The sequence below is a fragment of the Typopeltis vanoorti genome, chromosome 23 (genome assembly GCF_054136105.1).
Source record: "Typopeltis vanoorti isolate ZY-2024b chromosome 23, IOZ_Tvanoo_1.0, whole genome shotgun sequence".
In the NCBI taxonomy this organism is placed as follows: Eukaryota; Metazoa; Arthropoda; class Arachnida; order Uropygi; family Thelyphonidae; genus Typopeltis; species Typopeltis vanoorti.
Window position 1 is genome coordinate 61,276,723 of NC_143571.1, and position 18,937 is coordinate 61,295,659.

General features: G+C 34.5%; 1 protein-coding gene across 2 annotated transcripts in view; it reads right to left on the reverse strand.

Annotated features, from left to right (window-relative positions):
• LOC150093900 (interference hedgehog-like) overlaps positions 1–18,937 on the reverse strand; it is a 247,420-nt gene that overhangs the window by 117,786 nt on the left and 110,697 nt on the right. For both annotated transcript variants that reach the window (XM_090412904.1, XM_090412903.1), the window contains exons 8-10: positions 16,674–16,781; positions 9,527–9,682; positions 5,561–5,731 (exon numbers count right to left, since the gene is read on the reverse strand). In XM_090412904.1, the coding sequence (XP_090269030.1) occupies positions 5,561–5,731; positions 9,527–9,682; positions 16,674–16,781 (435 nt within the window). The remainder of the gene's footprint in view (positions 1–5,560; positions 5,732–9,526; positions 9,683–16,673; positions 16,782–18,937) is intronic.

The following is an 18,937-nucleotide window of genomic DNA, read 5'->3' on the forward strand; positions in this document are numbered from 1 at the left end:
ATTAAGTGACAAACTCATACGGTAACCTAACAAAGTGATTTTATTAAATAAAATATTATAGTTACTGTTACTACCATTTTACAAATAAGAATTCATTTTTGGTAATTGCATATAAATAAATAGGACTATAAAATAATGCCCCTTGATTGGTACCATTGATTATAACTTGAAGTATAAAAACAAAGAGATATATAATGTACTTCAATATTATTGTTTTTAGATAACAGTTATTTATTATTTATAGATTGTTTGTCATAAAAACTTCTATCGCAAGCAAAAGAAATTTATTTTGTTTATAAAAAATTCAGACTATTTCATATGTGCGATTATAAAAGATTTTATTCTTATTATATTTTGATAGTAAAAAAATGTTTGATAATAAAAAGAAAAAGTACGAAGGGACAACCTGTAAAGGTTATCCCTTCATACTTTTTGATTGGCATTTGTACACAAGCTGTATTAATAAAAGTTTTTGTGTGAAATACAGCTTATTTCTGCTCAATGATGTGAGCCCATTGTTAAAATTTCCATAGCTCACCCACTGGGTGTGCTATATGTATTCATTCAATATGTAGACAAATTATGACTATTAAGGGGGATGGAAGAAGGAGGTATGTGAAGTGTGATCTAAATGAAGACTTCATGACAAGTAACATATTGGTAACTGAAAGTGTTAGTAGCAAGAATGCACAAGGAGAATGAGTGCTCGTCTAATAGAAAAGAGGGACAGTGTAAAAGAGCAGCAAAAAATGGTAAAAAAGTTGTGAGAAAGTGAACAAGTGATCTGATAAACTAAACAATCGATAGTAAGAAAGATAAAAGCGATACGAATGTAGCAGAAGTTGAAAAACAGAATGCAATTAAAGGTAAGGTGGCGAGCGGCAATGACAGCAAACAAGTGTGTATGACTGGCAATAAAATTGAGAGAGTGAATGAGAGTGAAAATGTAACACAAGATTTGAAAGTTAAGTTGGTCAAGATGAGGCAAGAGATGAAATAGATGTGGAGTGAAATTAAAGAATTCAAGATATGTATGGAAGAGTGAAAATAATCTGAGAGCTGGGTTAAAAGTAAAACACTTGACCAAAGACTAGAGAACCACAGATATGAGAGTGAAGATGGTAAATTAAATATGGAAATATACAGCAGAATCAACAAAGCTGGTATGGTAGGAAGTCAACTGAATAAATTTATATTGAATAAGAGAGAAATTAGTCAAAACACTAAATTAGCTATATACAAGACAGTGTTCAAACCAATTTTAACATATGGATCTGAGAGTCCTGAGAAAGATTAGGTTCATGAACAGATGGCATCAATCACAATATCATATTAAAAAAAAGAGGATATTAGGAAAGAACTTGACATTGTCAGCACCCAGGAATGTGTTAGAAGAGCTAATCTTGGGTGGTATGGTCACTTAAGCAGAATGGGAGAGGAAAGATTAGCAAAACAAGTGTTCTCTGCAAGGTTGGCAGGAAAAAGACCCAGAGGAAGACCAAGATATGGGTGGATTGACACAGTAAATCCTAGGGATTCCTAGGGAGTTTTTTCAATATGTAGCCAGGAAAAAAAAATAATGATTATGGAAGGATGACAATGATTGGAGAAAATGGTATAAGAACAACTGCTGTAGAGGATATAGTTCAGATATTTAATGAGCAGTTCATAAAATCTTTTCATTCTTGTGAATGTGACATCATGGAGAGTTTCAAAGAAGAGGATGATGAGGAGAAAGTGACTGACTGTGAGTGAGGAAGAGGCATATGGAGAATTAAGCAAACACGATATTAATAAGGATGTGGGACTTGATAATATATCACCACATATTTTGAAGGAATGTGTCAGGGAGTTGGCATCTATTTTGATATATTTGTTTATAATGAATCATTCCAAAGGAGTGAAAGGAAGGCAAGATTGTGCCAGTTCATAAGGGTAGTGACAAAACTCAAGCATCAAATTATAGGCCTAACTGTGTGTCAGTTGTTGTGGCTAAAGTATTGGAGAAGCTGGTGAGAACCAGGATCCAGAATTGGGTCAGCAACAATGGCATTATCTTTGATGGATAGCATGTATTTGCTAAAGGAAGATCGTGTTTTAGTAATCTACTTATTTATTACAATAAGGTGACAGCAGCATTGGATGTGGGAGATGGACACACAGTAGTATGCAAAGGCTTTGGATAGATTACCTCATGACAAGTTGATAGTCAAACTAGAATGGATGGGGTTGGATATTAGATCAGTAGATTAGAGATTGGCTGTCTGATAGGAAGCAACAAGTTGTGTATGGGTGAGCAATATCCGGAAAAGGAAAGTCACTAGTGATATGTCTCAGGATGTTTTAAGGCTATTGCTGTTTAACTTGTATATTAAAGATATTAGGGGAAGATTTGGATGGGGATATTCAGTTGTTTGCAGATGAGGCAAAATTGGGATGAACTATGAGGAGTAGAGCAGCTGTTGTGGCCTTACAAGAAGACTTGAATAGATTGAGTGGATGAGCACAGAAGTGGGGATGTCAGTTCAATGTTTCAATATGTAAGGTTTTAAAATTTGGGAAACAAAGATATATTGTAGAATTTACACTAAGTGGGGAGATATTGTTTGAGGTAGAGGAAATAAGAGATTTTTGGGTGATGGTGGATAACGATCTAAAATTTAAAAGTCACATGACCAAAATTGTGAGGACAATGCAATGAATTCTAGGAATGATGCAGAGGACACCAACTTGTAAAAGTAAAGAGATTCATAAAACCATACATGGACTACTGTGCACAAATTTGGTCACCCAGTTTTCAAAAGGATGAGGAGATGTTGGAAAGGGTCCAGAGGTGACTGACTAAGGTGGTTTCTGATCTCTGGAATGTTGAATATGAGAAAAGGTTCAGAAGATGCAATTTACAGAGTCTAGTGGATAGGATGAAGAGAAGTGATATGATAGAGACTCACAAGTTTGTAAGGTTGTTACAGGATCAATGTTGAAGAGGTTTTCCATAAAATGATGGGAGATCAGGGAAGAACAAGAGGCCATTTCTAGAAGCTATATAAGGAGGGTGTGAACAATGGAGTGAGAAGCAGGTTTCACTGCATGCAGAGTTTTGAATGATTGGAATGTCTTGTCTGAGAGTGTGGTATCTGCAGAATATTTGAATGTGTTTAAGGTGGGGCATGATGAGCTATATGTATGATAAAGAGACGTACTGCATGAGTCTTTGATTCCATGGGGTCTTAGGATAATAATAATAATATACTACTGCAGATAATTATGATGAAATTGCTCCAGAAATTTATTAGAAGTTGCAATACAGTCTACTCTCATTAAAACAAACACTGTTATTACAAACAGCTGAAAAATCATGACCAATTGGACAAAATATATTGTTGGCTGCTGATATAAACCAGAAGAGTCCACAGAAAGATGTGGAAGTTAACCATTAGCAGATTAGCACCATAAGTATAAGCCAAGAAATTATTATGGGGGACTTACTATGGGGGGACATAGGAAAGTGCACATGGAAAGATGGAAATAGAATTGATACAAATTACTAATGGATAATTACCTGGAATAGAATGTGAGGCAAGAACCAGGGGTTTTGAGAAATGACAGACTTACATGACAAATAAAAAAATTGAGAAATGACAGACAGACTTAGGAGGCATGTTGGAACAGTACCATGTCTTGAGAAGCTACCAACAAATAATATCAGTAGTGCATGAGAAGTGGTCAGGGATTTTTTGAGAAAAATAGTATCAGATTGCATATCCATGATCATAAACTATGTGGAGATTAAGTGAATGAGAACAGATATAAAGTAAAAACTACAAAAAAAAAAAAAAAAATCACGAAAGGATTATAAAGAAAAAAGGGATCATCATACTCATGAGGAGTACAAAGTGCAGGAAAGAAGCGTGACTAGTATGGTAAGAAAAACCAAATCAGATTATGACAGAAAATTAACAAAGAGGCTTAAATATAAAGAGCCAATAGGCTTCATTTTGGTGATATAAACATTATTAAACTTAAGGGGATATTAAATCCCACATTTAATATCCCCTTAAGCTTAATAATTAACAAAGGCGGTTTTTTTTTTTTTTTTTTTTTTTTTTTAAATATAGCAAGTAATAGGAAGAATGACTATGAAAGAATTACTTTTAGCGAACGCTGCTGGTATAAAGGTAACAGAAACAAAAAGAATAATTAAATTGCTGAGAGATCACTTTGCAAAGGTGTATCATTCTGGTGCAGATTTTGCAGTTGCTAATGTGATGGAAACTGATGTCAGAATTGAGGCAAATGAACAGGAGCTGCTCAGCATGTTGATAAATATCAATGTAAATATAGCAGTGGAACTGGATGGCATGTTGGTCCATGTGCCACATGAATGTTCAAGAGAATTGACAATGCCTCTGATGAAGTTGCTCAATCTAAGGCTCAGCTCCGGAAAGTTTCCAAGGGACATGATGGAAACTTATAAAAAAAGGGGTTCTATAAGATTTTCACAAAGAAAATTTCTCAAGACATGATAAATAGAGAGAGAGAGAGAGAGAGAGGGAGAAAGAACTAGAATAACTATGAAAATGTAAGGAAACATTCATTAAAGTAATCCTTACACGCTGAAAGTTATGTAAGGGTGTGCAGGCTAGATTTTTTGCTTGGATCCTATCCTTTTCTATCAGTGGTCCTAACAGGCACTTAAGCACCCATGACCTTTCAGTATTCTTGGACTTCACAACTGTAACTCAAGGATAAGGTCATTAGCCCAATGCTCTCTCAGTCTGTCCTATGTCTGTAAATATGTGTTCATGGGGCTGGTTTGCCTGTTCTGGGGGACAAAAAACCCCGAGTTTCCAGGTTAAAAAAAAAAAAAAAAAAAAAAAAAAAAAAACTCTACCTCTGTGTGAGATTGGCTAACTCACCTTTTGTCAAAAGAGACCAAATAAAGGTTCCTCACATCACTGACAGGAATCGAACCGAGGTCTTTCTGACCAAACAACTTTGTCTATACCGACTGAGCTACAGAGGATCTTTTTTGCATGGATAATGGTAAATAAGTAGAATGATTGCCAGAATTAGCTGAGTGCCCTGATAGTGAATGAGTTTAAGGAGAGTATGATAGGTATTGTGTGTATAAAGGTTAGTGTGGATCTCCAGTGATGAGTTTTCTGACTACATGGAGATATCTGTATAATAATAATAATAACAATATTGCACACACATACAGTTTTGCAAAACCTACAGTACAGAGTTGTGTGTGCATTCATCCACACACAACACACTGTGGGGGTGGGGGGGGGGCATTCATGAATTCCTACAATTCAGAAATCCCCACAATTTGCAATATAATTTTTCCAGTTAATAATTTAATATTGTTCCTTATTTCGAAAATATTTTGACATGCATTTACCATGAACATCCTGTAAATTAAAGCTTATCATTCAAGAAAATGACATTGAAATTTCTATTCTAACTAATAGAAGCATCATGGATTGATACTTCCATTAAAGATCCTACTAAATTCCTACAGGAAAACAGACACATTCACATCTATTATAGTTACCATAATTATATTCTTCCTCTTCCTCTTCATAGTCCATATCAGATGGAGTGGAATTATCATTAACAACAGTCAGCAAAGAAGATGAATATATAGAACCAAGGTCATTTGTGGCAAAACACTGATAAATGCCAGCATGCCTTTTGGAGACCTTGTAGAGTATCAGCTTAGAATCTGAAATTTTTATTAAAATACCAAACTTAAATTCTTTGGTTCTTAAGTTAAATTAATTTTATTTCATTATGAATATGGATATAATATAATTATTTATTATCTCAATGTCAGACCTTCTGACAATGCCCTTTAGTTGGAAAGACTTGGATTCAATCCTGCCTATGATGAGAAAAACATTTATAAGGGATTTTCAAGTGAAAGTGTTACATTAGCTTTCATATGCCAATGGTAGGGCTTTTTTTCCTAGAAACTCAGGTGCTTCATCCTTCAAAATCAGAAAAACTGGCATAAGAGCCTAAGAAACCATGTTACTTTACTATGCTAGACCTTTGGACCTAACACATAAGGATGAAGATAAAGTACAAAAAAAATGTCTAAAGGGTTTTTTTTTGACATAAGTTTTAAGACTGCATTTAGTAATTCTTGTATCAACACTTGTTCAGTACATTTCTGATGATGATATGTGTGTGAGAATAGCTGAATAAATGACAGAAGTCTGCAGATGCAACATAGTTTTATTTACAGTACCTTTTAAATATGAATCCCACATATGGGTTACAAAACCTTTTGTATTTGTGTGTGGACAAGTTAATTTTAAAAAAGAAAGAAGAATGAAACCTGTTAAATGTGTTAAATTCTTGAAGAGCTGAAACTGAGGATTATATTCATAGGGGAAAATGATATGGGGAAGGCTGTTCCAAAGAATAGGCATAGATGGAATGAAGAAAGATGAGAATTTGGCAACCTGGTTAGCATCCACTTACCAACCAAAAGGCTTCAGGTTTGAATCTGACTATAGGCATAGATGTTTGTGATTGTCTTTAGGCAGGAGATAAATTTAAATTTTTCATCATCCAGTATAAGATCACTGCCTTGTTTATTAAAGCCTGAAGTGGCTTGAAAAAGTTCCATGTTTGGTTTCTAGAGTAGGCATTCTGGGCTATGTAAAAATAAATAAAAATATAATCAACAACAGCTTTCTTCAGTTCACTGCTGGACGAATGCCTCCATGCTTCTACCATTTTGAATGATTGCATCTCTCTACCATGAATGTCCATAACATCTTTTTATCTCTTCATCATATCTTACTGCTGGTGTACCTGGTTTCCGATGACCAGTTCTTGGTGTCCATTCTGATGTTCTATTTGTCCATCTATTGTCAAACATTCTCATCACATCCTACCCAGAACTATTTATTGCCTTTTATTACTGATACAAATTCTATGACCTTTGTTTGCTTCCTTATCCAAATATTATCCTTTTTATCTAACCATGTTATTCCCAAAATGGCTCTTTCCATGTTTCATTGTGCTTGTGCTGTTTTCAGTTTCTCTAGTTGTTTTTTTACTCAGGATCGAGGTTTCACTACCATAGGTCATTGTTGGAAGTATACACTTGGTATAGATCCTTCTTTTTAAGCAGTTTGTAAATTATCTTTAAATATATCTCTATAATGGTTAAAAACTTTCCATCCTGTTGTTATTCTGACTCAGATTTCCCTATCAAGCATCTGGTCATTTATAATGATTTGTTCTAGATATCTGTATAAACTTACTATTTCTATCTATGTTTGATTTACTTCTATTTATTTTTGTTCTGGAATATGTTCACTATACGTTATTTTTGATTTTTTCATATTTATTTGCAGGCCCATCTCCAAACTCACTTTATTTAATTCAGTAATCATATATTCTAATTCTTTTGGTGATGTTACTATTAGTATGATATCATCTGTGAATTGTAGATTACTTATGTATTCACCATCAATATTTAATCCTCTTTTCTCCCAGTTCAGTTTTCTTGCAAATTTGCAAATTAATGCAAATATTCAAGAAGCAATATGTCTTGAGTTTAGGAAAGTGTTTCATAGCTAATGAAGATTCCAAGAATAGTCTCTCAAAACTATAGCAACTTCTAAGCAGAATAGTTGTCTTCTTCCATTTAATCTTATGTGAAGAAGTATATAGAAAATAGTCCACCAGTCTTGATTTGCCACACAGTGATCACAAATGCAAAAATGTAGTTTTTATGTTCTTCAAGGCAGAGGTTAATAGATCTGCTGGTGCTAAGTTGGAGGCACAAGGAATATATACACTTAGGGATGAGTAAGAGGATGAAGATTGCTAGCTAGATACATGCTTTGAAAGTGCATGGAAATCATAGTTGTCAACTATTTTTTTCAGATGTACCCTGGATATAAGGGGTGGGAATGGTATTTTGTGATCTTGTAAGGAACAGTGTGTGGAAGAGGGGGAAGGAATGCAGTATTTTGTCTTTTTTTTATAGGGGTTGTAGTTCTTGGAAAAAAAAGTGGTGTTGCAATGTCTGTGACATTCGAACATATAGCCCTAGTTCTGTATTTAAGTGTTTTGAGGAAGCCATATTGTTGGAATGGATGATGCCATGATTGCTTATGCAAGCACCTTCCAGTGTATCAGTGTGTGTGGGGGGGGGGCTCTATAAACAGAAAAGCATAATGAACTATTTGATAGCAGTGTGCTTAGGAAAGAGAGAGATGATTTCTCTTTCTAGTACAGGCTATTTTTGGATGTTGGCGGTTTAAATTGAAATATATCTAATGTCTCTAGACTATGAGATCATATTAATAGCGAACACATCATCTACATTGCATAGCCAGACTGCTATATCGTTCAACACAGTTACATATAAACTGATTGGTTTATATGTAGCTGCGATGAGTGATTGGTTTTCTAGAAATTCAACACTGAAAGTGGCTGGGGAGGGGCAACCACTGCAGTCCCATTCTCATCTAGCTGTTTGTATATTTTTCCTTTCCATGAAAGTAATCTAAATATATGGTGAACTTCAATAATTCAAATATGTCAAGGTAGAAATGTGGTTTATTAAGGTCGAAGGTCTGTCAGTGGTACATTGGTAAACTGTGAAGTAATATCAAAGTTCACCATGACATCTGAATCTTGCAGGTTAAATTTATTGAGGATTTTTTAAAGTGAATAAAAGGATTTTTTTTGTCTGACATATAGAGGAATCTTTAGACTCTACCAAATGTCAAAATAAAAAAAGGCTAAATTATTTAAAAAATGCTACATCTTGGCCCAAAGAAATTGCCAAAAACTAAAACCTTACCACATCAGATCACCTTGGATATATGGGGTTTGAAAAATTCCCAAATCCAATATCCCCCCCCCCATTGAATTATTTTTCTTCAATAATGCTTGTGTATTTTAGTCTACAGTTTGCATCTGAGAGCTACTCAACTTTAATTTGCTTTAAAACTTTCTTACATGTTCCTCTTTTCAATATAAAATTCAATTTTATCCTGCTCAAGACTAAATGGTGATCACTTCCAATTTCAAATCCTCTGTACACTCTAGTGTCCTGCACCAGTGAGAAAACATCACTATCAACAATAACATAGTCAATTGCCTCTTCTCTGCTTTCTTAAATCAACTGATGCTGGATAAGGACAATTAATCACTGCTATATCTACCAATGCACATATTTATTTTTCAGGAGGAAAAAATCCTGCTGCCTTCAAGTGAGATTGGCTAACTTTCCTTCAGTTGTTAAAACCTTATAAATATTTTGAACATCTTAGTTGAAATTTGAACATAGCATTTTCCAATCAATGTGAAGTTAATTAAAATTTAGAACTAAAATAGCTTCTCTCAAGTAAATCAAAAATACATAAATTACACCCATGCAATTAGAATATTTTTTAAATAAAAAATATTCTTCTCTATAATTTCAGAATTAAATACTAATCATTTCTTGGGACTAACACATGACCATTTGGGTTATTAAGCAACTTACCTTTTATTTCAGTAATGGACCCTGGTGTTACTTTCTCGCCATTATGCATCCATGTTATAATGGGTTTTGGATATCCTTTAGCCACACAATCCAATGAAACACTATCCCCTGTCATCACTTGCTTGTCTTTAGGGCCTTTTGTGATTTGTGGAATTTCTAAAATAAATCATAAATACACAAGCGTATTAATAATAATATATAGTAATATAATAATAATAATAATAATAATAATATAGATAGATATATCTACCTTTACCATATATATCTAAAAGTATTTATGAAAACTCTTAAAGCATATGCAAAATCAGTGTTTAATTGTTTATAACTTAAGTTTTTCACTGGTAAAAGCTCTGTTGTTTCTGAAGATTAGAATGAAATTCTTATAAAAAAAAAAGCTACCGGTAATTTCACACTAGTTTCACTATGAAAATTATTGCATTTTTTTTTATAAGAATCCCACCCACAAAAGGTTGTAACCCTATCACATTGGTGGAGCTGTATTTCAGGAAGTGGATGAGATTTGGGGTCTTAGAGTGATAGTAGACAGTGGACTGAAGTTCTGAGGGTATATTGCAAGTGTTGCAAAGACTGCACATTATATTACTGCTATGATAAAAAGTACACTGACATGTAGAGAGATAAGGAGTGGTGCCTCTATATAAGGCATTGGTCAGACCACATATGGACTATTGTGCTCAGATTTGGTCACCTAGTTTTCATTATGGTGTGGGAAACACTAGAGAAGGTCCAAAGAAGAATGACCAAAGTGATATCAGGACACCGGAGTTATAGTTATGAAGAGTGTTTGAGGGAATATGCATTGCAGAGGTTGGTGAACAGGAAGAAAACAAGAGATATGATAGAGACCTTCAAGTTAGTTAAGAGATTCTATCAGATTAATACCGAAGGAATTATAAAACAAGTGGAAGTTAAGAGGGGAAGAATGAGAGTCTATCCCTGGAAGATGTATAAAGATGAATATAAATTTGCACAGCAGATAATTCATGCCCTTAAACTAGTTGTTTAATGGCCCCAAAGGAAAATGTGTAAAAGAGAATGTCTCATTTTATCAATCTACTTCCAGTTCATTCAAATGAAAAATGTGCTGAATACAAGAGATTCATATATGGTGATATTTTTAAACTTCAAAAAGGCATTTGACAGATACATGTTTTGTAGGTAGTTTTTGGTACTGAGACCATATTGCGATATAAAGAGTTTATTAAAAATAAACAATTAAAACCCGACAAGTTTCATGCATCATAAGACTTACATCATCGGGGCAGTGGTACACAACAAACGCCTATTAATGATTAATTACACATGTTAGATGTTTTTTTTATAACTTCACAACTGTTAAATAATTGATAAACCAGAATACAAATGATACATTCATTACTGTAAGCATGTTGGAACAATGTTAGTTGTTGCTATCGCGTTCTGTGATATCACATTTGCTATATCTATAACTGCCATGCACAACTAGGTGCATGGCAGTTAAATTTGTGATGAAAGCAGACCACACTTGATGTAAAAGCCTTGATTTTTATTGCATTGTGTAAGGATCCTAAGCATTTCTGTGCTTCTTTAAATTTTCTTGTGAAACAGTTATTATCAATACATGATATTTTTGTTTGTTGCTAGAGTACCTGATGGCCAGTAGTGGTTGTGTGGAATGCCAGACCTGATTTATGCTCTCTTCTTTTTTTGATGTCTTTTATGTGTTCAGTCATGCAGATCTCTCCCGGCCTTTCTGTCTGGCCTACATAACAAATTCCAAAAAAAAAAAAAAACAATGAATCTCATAGACACTTGGTTTTTTCATGGGGTGATGTGGTGTGGTGGTTTTGGTGGATGTAGGAATTTAGATATTTTTTTGTAAAGGTAAAAAAAGCTACTTTTATGTTGTACTCATGGGGCAATGCAGCTACTTGCATCAAAAATGTCATGGACAAAGTGGCTGTGATGCTCTGCAAGTACAACATAAAAGTAGTCCTCCATTCATTTCCGAAATTATGAACTTTACAACCGTGTTATAAATAACTATTTTAATTTCCTGACATTTTGACCTTCATACTAAAGCCATCATCTGGAGTATACACAAATATACAAGGACAAGCTGAGTTACATTTCACACAGTATGCTAAAGAGACAATGATTTGATCAACAGTTATTCTACTGGCATGACCTCTAGTGAAAATATAATATATACATAAAAAAATAATAAATAAATAAAAAATACAAATAAAATTTAAAAATTAATTAATTAGAAACTACATCAAAGCTATATTCTATTTAAGATAACATCAGAGAAACATTCTTTCATAAAGATAGTTTTCTTATAGTAACAATGATGTCCTAATTTGACATGACAATTGTTATATTAGATTTAAGATTCTGAATTATCTGCAGTCCTGTTTATAGTTAACTCTTAGGGAGAAAGGTTCCGTGACTAGAATATGTGCCTTCCATATGCTTGGGATTTTTAGACTATTATTATTGTTAAGATTAAGGTGGTTGATAAGAATCACAGGCTTCCTTAAATTTACGTTCATACCATGTTTTGGTGTGGTGTAAACAACTAGTGCTTTTCCAGTCAATTCTATGTAAAGTATTCACGGCATGATCAGAAAGGCCAACTTCACCATGGTTATTATATGTATTAGTATTATGGGAAGAACACTGGCTATTTTAAAGATACTAGCAAATTGTATATGAGATGATGTCACAGCAAAGAAAGGTAACCAGTGGTGTGTCACAGAGTTCTATTCTTAGACTACTCTTCAACTTATATGCTAATGAGATGTTAAATAACTTGACATAAAATATATAGCTTGGGACCTTATCAAGCTTTGTGCTGCTGGTGCAAACATGAGAGAGCTGAAAGAGTTATGCTAGTAGTAAGATCTTACAGGAAGATTTAAATAGGCTGATATACTGGACAAACAAATGAAGCTGTTGTTTCACTGTTAAGTGCATGATTTTTACTTCAAAGAAACAATAATGCTTTGGTACTGTATTAGTGGGACTGTACTCCAGAAAGTGGATAAGGTTCAAGATCTTGGAATGAGTTGGCAAAGACCTCAAGCTGTAGCACAATATACTCTAACGATTGCATAATGTAAAGCCACTAGTAGAGATAAGAAGATGAGTGTACCACAGTACAAATTCTTGATCAGACCACATTACACAGGTATTGTTGTGTGTAAATATGGTCACCTAATTGCATGCTGTGATTAGGAAATAAATGTCTAAGTTGATAGGTAAGAAGTTTAGTAGATTAATATTATTATTATTAAGAAAAACCTGCAGGGAGTAAGGGATTCATCAAGAGAGGCTACACATCACCTAAACCAGCTATCATACCTGTTCTTGAATTCATTTACACTACCTGCACTCACAACCTCCTAAGACAGTCCATTCCAATCGCACACTACTCAATGAGAGAAAAATATCCTGTGATTAATCTATTGCCTCCATGGGTGTCCATTAATAATAATAAAATAAGTATTTTATTTGTTTCCCAAGCATTAACCTATTAACATCAGTATCGTCAATTTCCTGATATGCATCCTCAAGGGGTATTCAGGCGACTATGACAGCACTGCATGATTAAGTTTACATTATGAATAATCTCATATCCACAATTTTCCTCCAAATTAGTCTACTGCTGTCAGCATTCCAATATTGTCATATCTAACATTTCATGCTTCTAAGGCACTTCTGATTGAATCAATTCACCTAGACTTGGATCTTCCTCTGGTTCTCTTTCCTGCCATCTTATCGAACACTTGTCTTACAAACTCTTCTTCACCCATTCTATTTAAGTGGCCATACCACCTCGGATTAGCTCTGCTCACACATTCTTGAATGCTAATAGTGTCAAGTTCCATTCTAATATCACCATTTTTATTATGATTCTGTCATTGATGCCAACTGTTCACTCTCCTAATTTTTCTCTGAATCCCCTCATATCTGTGGTGTCTAGTTTTCATTGAGTGCTTTATTTCTAACAATTCAGATTCATAACTTAAAACTGGTTTGAAAACTATCTTGTATGCTGCTAGTTTGGTGTTTTGATTAATTTCTTTATTATTCCATATAAATTTATTCAGCTGACTTTCTAGCATACCAGGTTTACTAATTCTGTTGTCTATTTCCAGATTTAAATTGCCGTCTTCACTAAAAACTATGCCTAAATAGCTGAAATATTTTACTTGTTCTATAGGCTCTCCATTCAGAATACAGTTGATGCGTTCGATGTTTCTGCCTATTTTTCATGGTTTTGGTCTTTTTATGGCTGATTCCTATATCAAAGTGGCATTAAGCCTGATATTAGAATTGGAGATGTCAAACTTAGCTCCTTGCTTTATGCATATGATGCTGTACTCCTAAACACATCTAGTGCAAGTCTCTAAGATTCTCCGACTAAATTGAATAACCTATTAGCATAGCATATAAATCAAAGGATGTTCCCTCCAAATTTTTGTAAATCTTCCTATATAACTTGTCTTTGTATTAAGTACCCAAGAAGATGGCAGCGTGACGTTTCCCGAAATATCTGAAAGTATATATTAAAGTTTATTTAATTTATATTTCTAGTCTACGCTGTCAATTCCTTAATTATTATTTATCATGCCTAACCAGCGTATAAGCCTCTCTACAAGAATTACGATCATCCACAGAGATTCCTTCGCACGCAAGGCCTGCCATTATGGCAAACTGAAGCTGAAATTATCCAGACAACTTAACAGTCTAGCATTCCTAAAAAGCTGCCAGGATAATCAAGTCATCCTTAACTGTGTAAAATTTAAACACCGCTTCTGTTCACAGAAAGCTCTCCGTATCTACAACGGGCAAGCTAGGCTTTACTTCAGGAGCAAATTACCGCTTCATGTGGTTCCCTAGCCGACATAAACAGAGCTATTTTAGCACTAGAAAATGAGCTTTCAAATACGCTTAATCACGAGCTTTGGTCAGTCCTACATGATGTCTCGTGTACAGCAGCTAATAAAGAATTCGAATGAATACGGAGTCGACATATCAACAAGTTTGATAAATTCATAAAAAACTTGGCGTCCAAACCTAAACTACAAACCAACACTGTAGTTAACCTTTCTTCAGTTATCTTGAAGCCTGAAGCACTCAACGCTCTGTCACGTGGTCACAACTTCGCCATGGCTCCTAGGAAATTACCTGTCGAGGAATTAATGATCCAAATTGAACGCGGGATTTGCCACCTTCCAAACCACATCGCCAACGATATTAGATTGGATGTAGCCTGTGTTCTCACAAAAGCAAAAAACCTCCAAAAGCCAACATATCCATAAGTGAATACAAGTCACTACAAGAATTGAAGAAAAACAAAGAATTGGTTATCACCAAAACGGGTAAAGGGAACGCCACTGTGGTACTCAATCTTAATGACTACACAGGTAAGCTTAAGGCATTACTATTAGATTGAGCCACTTTCCTCCCTATTGAATACAATCCCACCAACTCTCAAATTAGAAAACTCCATAGGCTCCTCAAGAAGGTCACTTCTTTGCCTGTGGAGATTACCAACAGACTAAAACCATATAACTCTAGACCCCTCCGCATATATGGGCTCCCAAAAATACATAAAGAAAATGTGCCATTACGTCCCATAGTGGATGGCATTGATTCCCCCATTTACAAACTAGCCAAGCATTTAGTCAAAGCGCTCTCACACTATACTGGCAACACACCATCACACATAAAAAACTCAGCCCACTTCAAAGCCAGTATAGAAAACCTTACACTCCAACATAATGACATGATGGTCAGTTTTGACGTCGCCTCCTTATTCACGAATGTCCCTCTCAAAGAAACCTTAGAGCTAATCCAAGCTAAATTTCCTCCCGATATCTCAGCCCGATATTTCAGTTTACAATGAACTCAGGCTATTTCGTTTGGCAGAAAAATTCTACAAACAGATAGAGGGGACTGCCATGGGTTCACCACTTTCCCCACCCTTGGCCAACTTCTTTATGGAGACTTTTGAAGAGAAAGCCTTAAACTCAGCCCCACAAAAACCTACCATATGGCTTCGCTACATTGATGATGTGTTCGCTATTTGGCCACATGGCCCAGATTCACTCCTCTCCTTCCTAACACACTTAAACAACCAACACCCTAGAATCAAGTTCACCCTGGAAAAAGAGAAAAACAATAACCTTCCCTTCCTAGACACACTAGTCACCTGCCAACCCGATGGAACCTTGGTTTTCTTAGTTTATAGAAAACCCACCCATACAGGCAGATACATTCACTAACAATCCTATCACCCCCAGCTCACAAAATTTTTGGAGTTATTAAGATACTATTCAACAGGGCAAAAATAATCTGTTCAAATGATCAAGCCCTAACCACCGAACTAAATCACATCTGTGATATCACGGATAGCCAATGGCTGAGAAAGTATCACGGATGTGATTTATATTTCTAGTCTACGCTGTCAATTCCTTAATTATTAGTTATCATAATAAAATAGGATCTGCACGAGAATCTTTTCATGACAAGAAATTCTACTTTTAGTAGTTCAGTGACAAGATGCATGCTGTTGCTTCCTTTAGCATGCTGCTTACACCAAGGATTAGTGTATTTACAAAGGAATTTTTGCAAATACACAAAGATATTTAGAAAATCTCATTCACAGGGTTTGACATACATATTCTTGATAAATAATACACTGTCAAACAATATTCTGTATAACTAATGTAGTGTCAAATAATAAATTATTTATCCAGAACTTCATTCAGTTTCCTTTAATTTGTGAAATACTGAAATATAGAGACGTTAATTAATATAAGGGATGTCAGAAACCTATAATCAAGAAAAAATTAATGTTTTGATTACAACCAAATGGTAAGATTCCCAGTGAAAACTCATATATCATTCAAATAAAGTCTTCAAAACAAATTATATGAAATGTGTATGCATCTAAGGCCATACATACTCTTTAGTGTAAAAATCTTATATGCTTTGAAAGGAATGAAATAAAATGTGAATATTTATATAATGCAGAATGCTCCATAATACCTTAAATAACTATTATGGACTGAAACCTGAAAAACATGTGAGTTACATAGTGCTACCAACACGCAAAAATCAGACAAATACTTACCTTGGACTTTTAACACAGTAAAAGCTGACACTTCTCCTACATTATTATTAGCTTCACAGTGGTAAATTCCTTCATCACTTCTTTTTACACCAAATAGCAACAAATTACCTAAAATCAAATTTAAAAGTTTAAATGTTTCCAGAAGGCTATCAACGATACCAAAAAGCTATAAAAAAAACAATAGTATTATTTTTCTAATATAAAATTCTCTAAAAATCCACTAATATCATTTTATTTATTTTCAAAAATACAAAGCACTTAAAGCTCTAATCAACTTTTTTAAATTGGAGGGCAGCCAGTCTCCACTCTTAGCTATTCCAAACAATAACACCCATTGTCATCTGGAATAGTGCAACTTCTGTGGTCAACATTTTTAAGATATGGGACCAGAATTTCCAAGAGAAAAGCTTACTTGCTTGTGCTCTACAACTAACTCAAGAACTGGCTACAAAATGGCCTAGAAAAAAGTTCCTCTAGATCTTTCTTCCGGAAGTCTAGTTATGCTCCTAGATATATTCTCACAAGGCAACGCAGGCAACTTTTTCATATAATTTTAATTAATTTATATTAATTTATAATTAAACATCATTTTCTAAAGAATTTCTAATAACATCAGTATTAATCTATATTTTGGTGTTAGCAATGCAAAAATTATCTTTTTTTTACTAAAATAAAGAGCCCAAAAGTTTCACTTTAACGATGAACAAATTATAAAAATCAAGTGGATATTAAATCCACCATTATTTCAAAGCAGAATACAGAAACTATAAAAGTTTCATATGAAATTTGACCAGAGAGCTTACAGGAATACACTCACTGGCATTTACGAATTGCCCTAGCCTTACATTATACGTGACATGATCGTTATGCCTAAGCGTCTGTATATTCACCTCCTATTGGTCCATTTTGATAAGGTTTCACTGGCCTGACAGCTGTTTCAAACTGGTTGGCTTTCGTCAGAGACCAGGCAAAAACCTTAAGAGAGCAAAAACTTTCTTTTCATAACTAAGGAAATTGGAACGTCGGAGAGGTGTATTTTCCATAAGCGAATCTTTTTTTTTTTTTTGCTTCAAACACTTGTTCTGATAATTTTTCTTATCCATTCTGCTTAAGTGACCACACTATTTTAGATTAGTACTACTTGTTCCCTGAATATTAATAATGACAAGTTCTTATTATTCAGAACCTCCATGAAGTTATAAGGCACATTATGAGAGATCAGCTTTGGAGAACACAGAATCTATCATGCTGCTACTTGAACTCATTTGCTGTGTGCACTCTTGCCATCCTCTTAGGCAGTGCATTCTATACTTCTACCACTCTCCATGCAAAAAAAAAAGCTATTTCTTACTCTCTTACTCACAACTCCCCTTCCAAATTTCAATAGAATGTCCATTCACTTTTTTTTTCAGAGTTACATGATGATCAGCAGTCATTATGAATAATTATGGAGACATACTATTGTGTTAAAGAATTTACTTTATTAAATTAAAATAAAATTCCACATTTTGATCTTTATATCAAGTTTTTTTTTTTTTTTGTTAATGTTGTGCTCTCTGGTCAAATTTCATATGAAACTTTTATAGTTTCTGTATTCTGCTTTGAAATAATGCTGGATTTAATATCCACTTGATTTTTATAATTTGTTCGAGGTTGGTCGATAAACCTATGGTACATTAGTACTGTATATGGGTAGTGGGTTGGGAAAGGAGGAACTTGTTTACATTTGATTTGAAAGACTGTATATTGTATTCCTTGGGAAACACAACAGGGGGGAGGCTGTTCTGCAATACAGCAGTTGCAGGGATGAAGGAAGAGGAAAAGAAACTTGTTCTGTTTGTTTCAAGGTGCACTGTGAAAGGATGTTGAGCAACAGCTGCACATGTTCCATTGAGATTAGTACTAAGCAGGGAATTATCGATGTTATTTCAGATGAACATTTCCCATGGAAATATTTGTAGAATATACATATTGCAGAAACCAAATGTCTGTGCGAAAATGGGAGAAGTGAGCTGGTAAGAGATGGGTCATTAATAAGTCTAACTGCTCTCCTCTGTCTTGAGTCAAGGATTTTGAGGGAGCTTTTAGGGGCCCCACCTCTTATGTGAAGGCAGTATTCAATAGCTAGGCAGATTTGTGATTTGTATAATGAGTGAAAAAGAAATCCTAATTTTCTTGAAGCTGAGGATGCAATGGTTGTGATATGTTTATGCCAGGAGAGGTTTGATGTCAGGGTAATTCCAAGAAAAGAAATCTCAAACTGT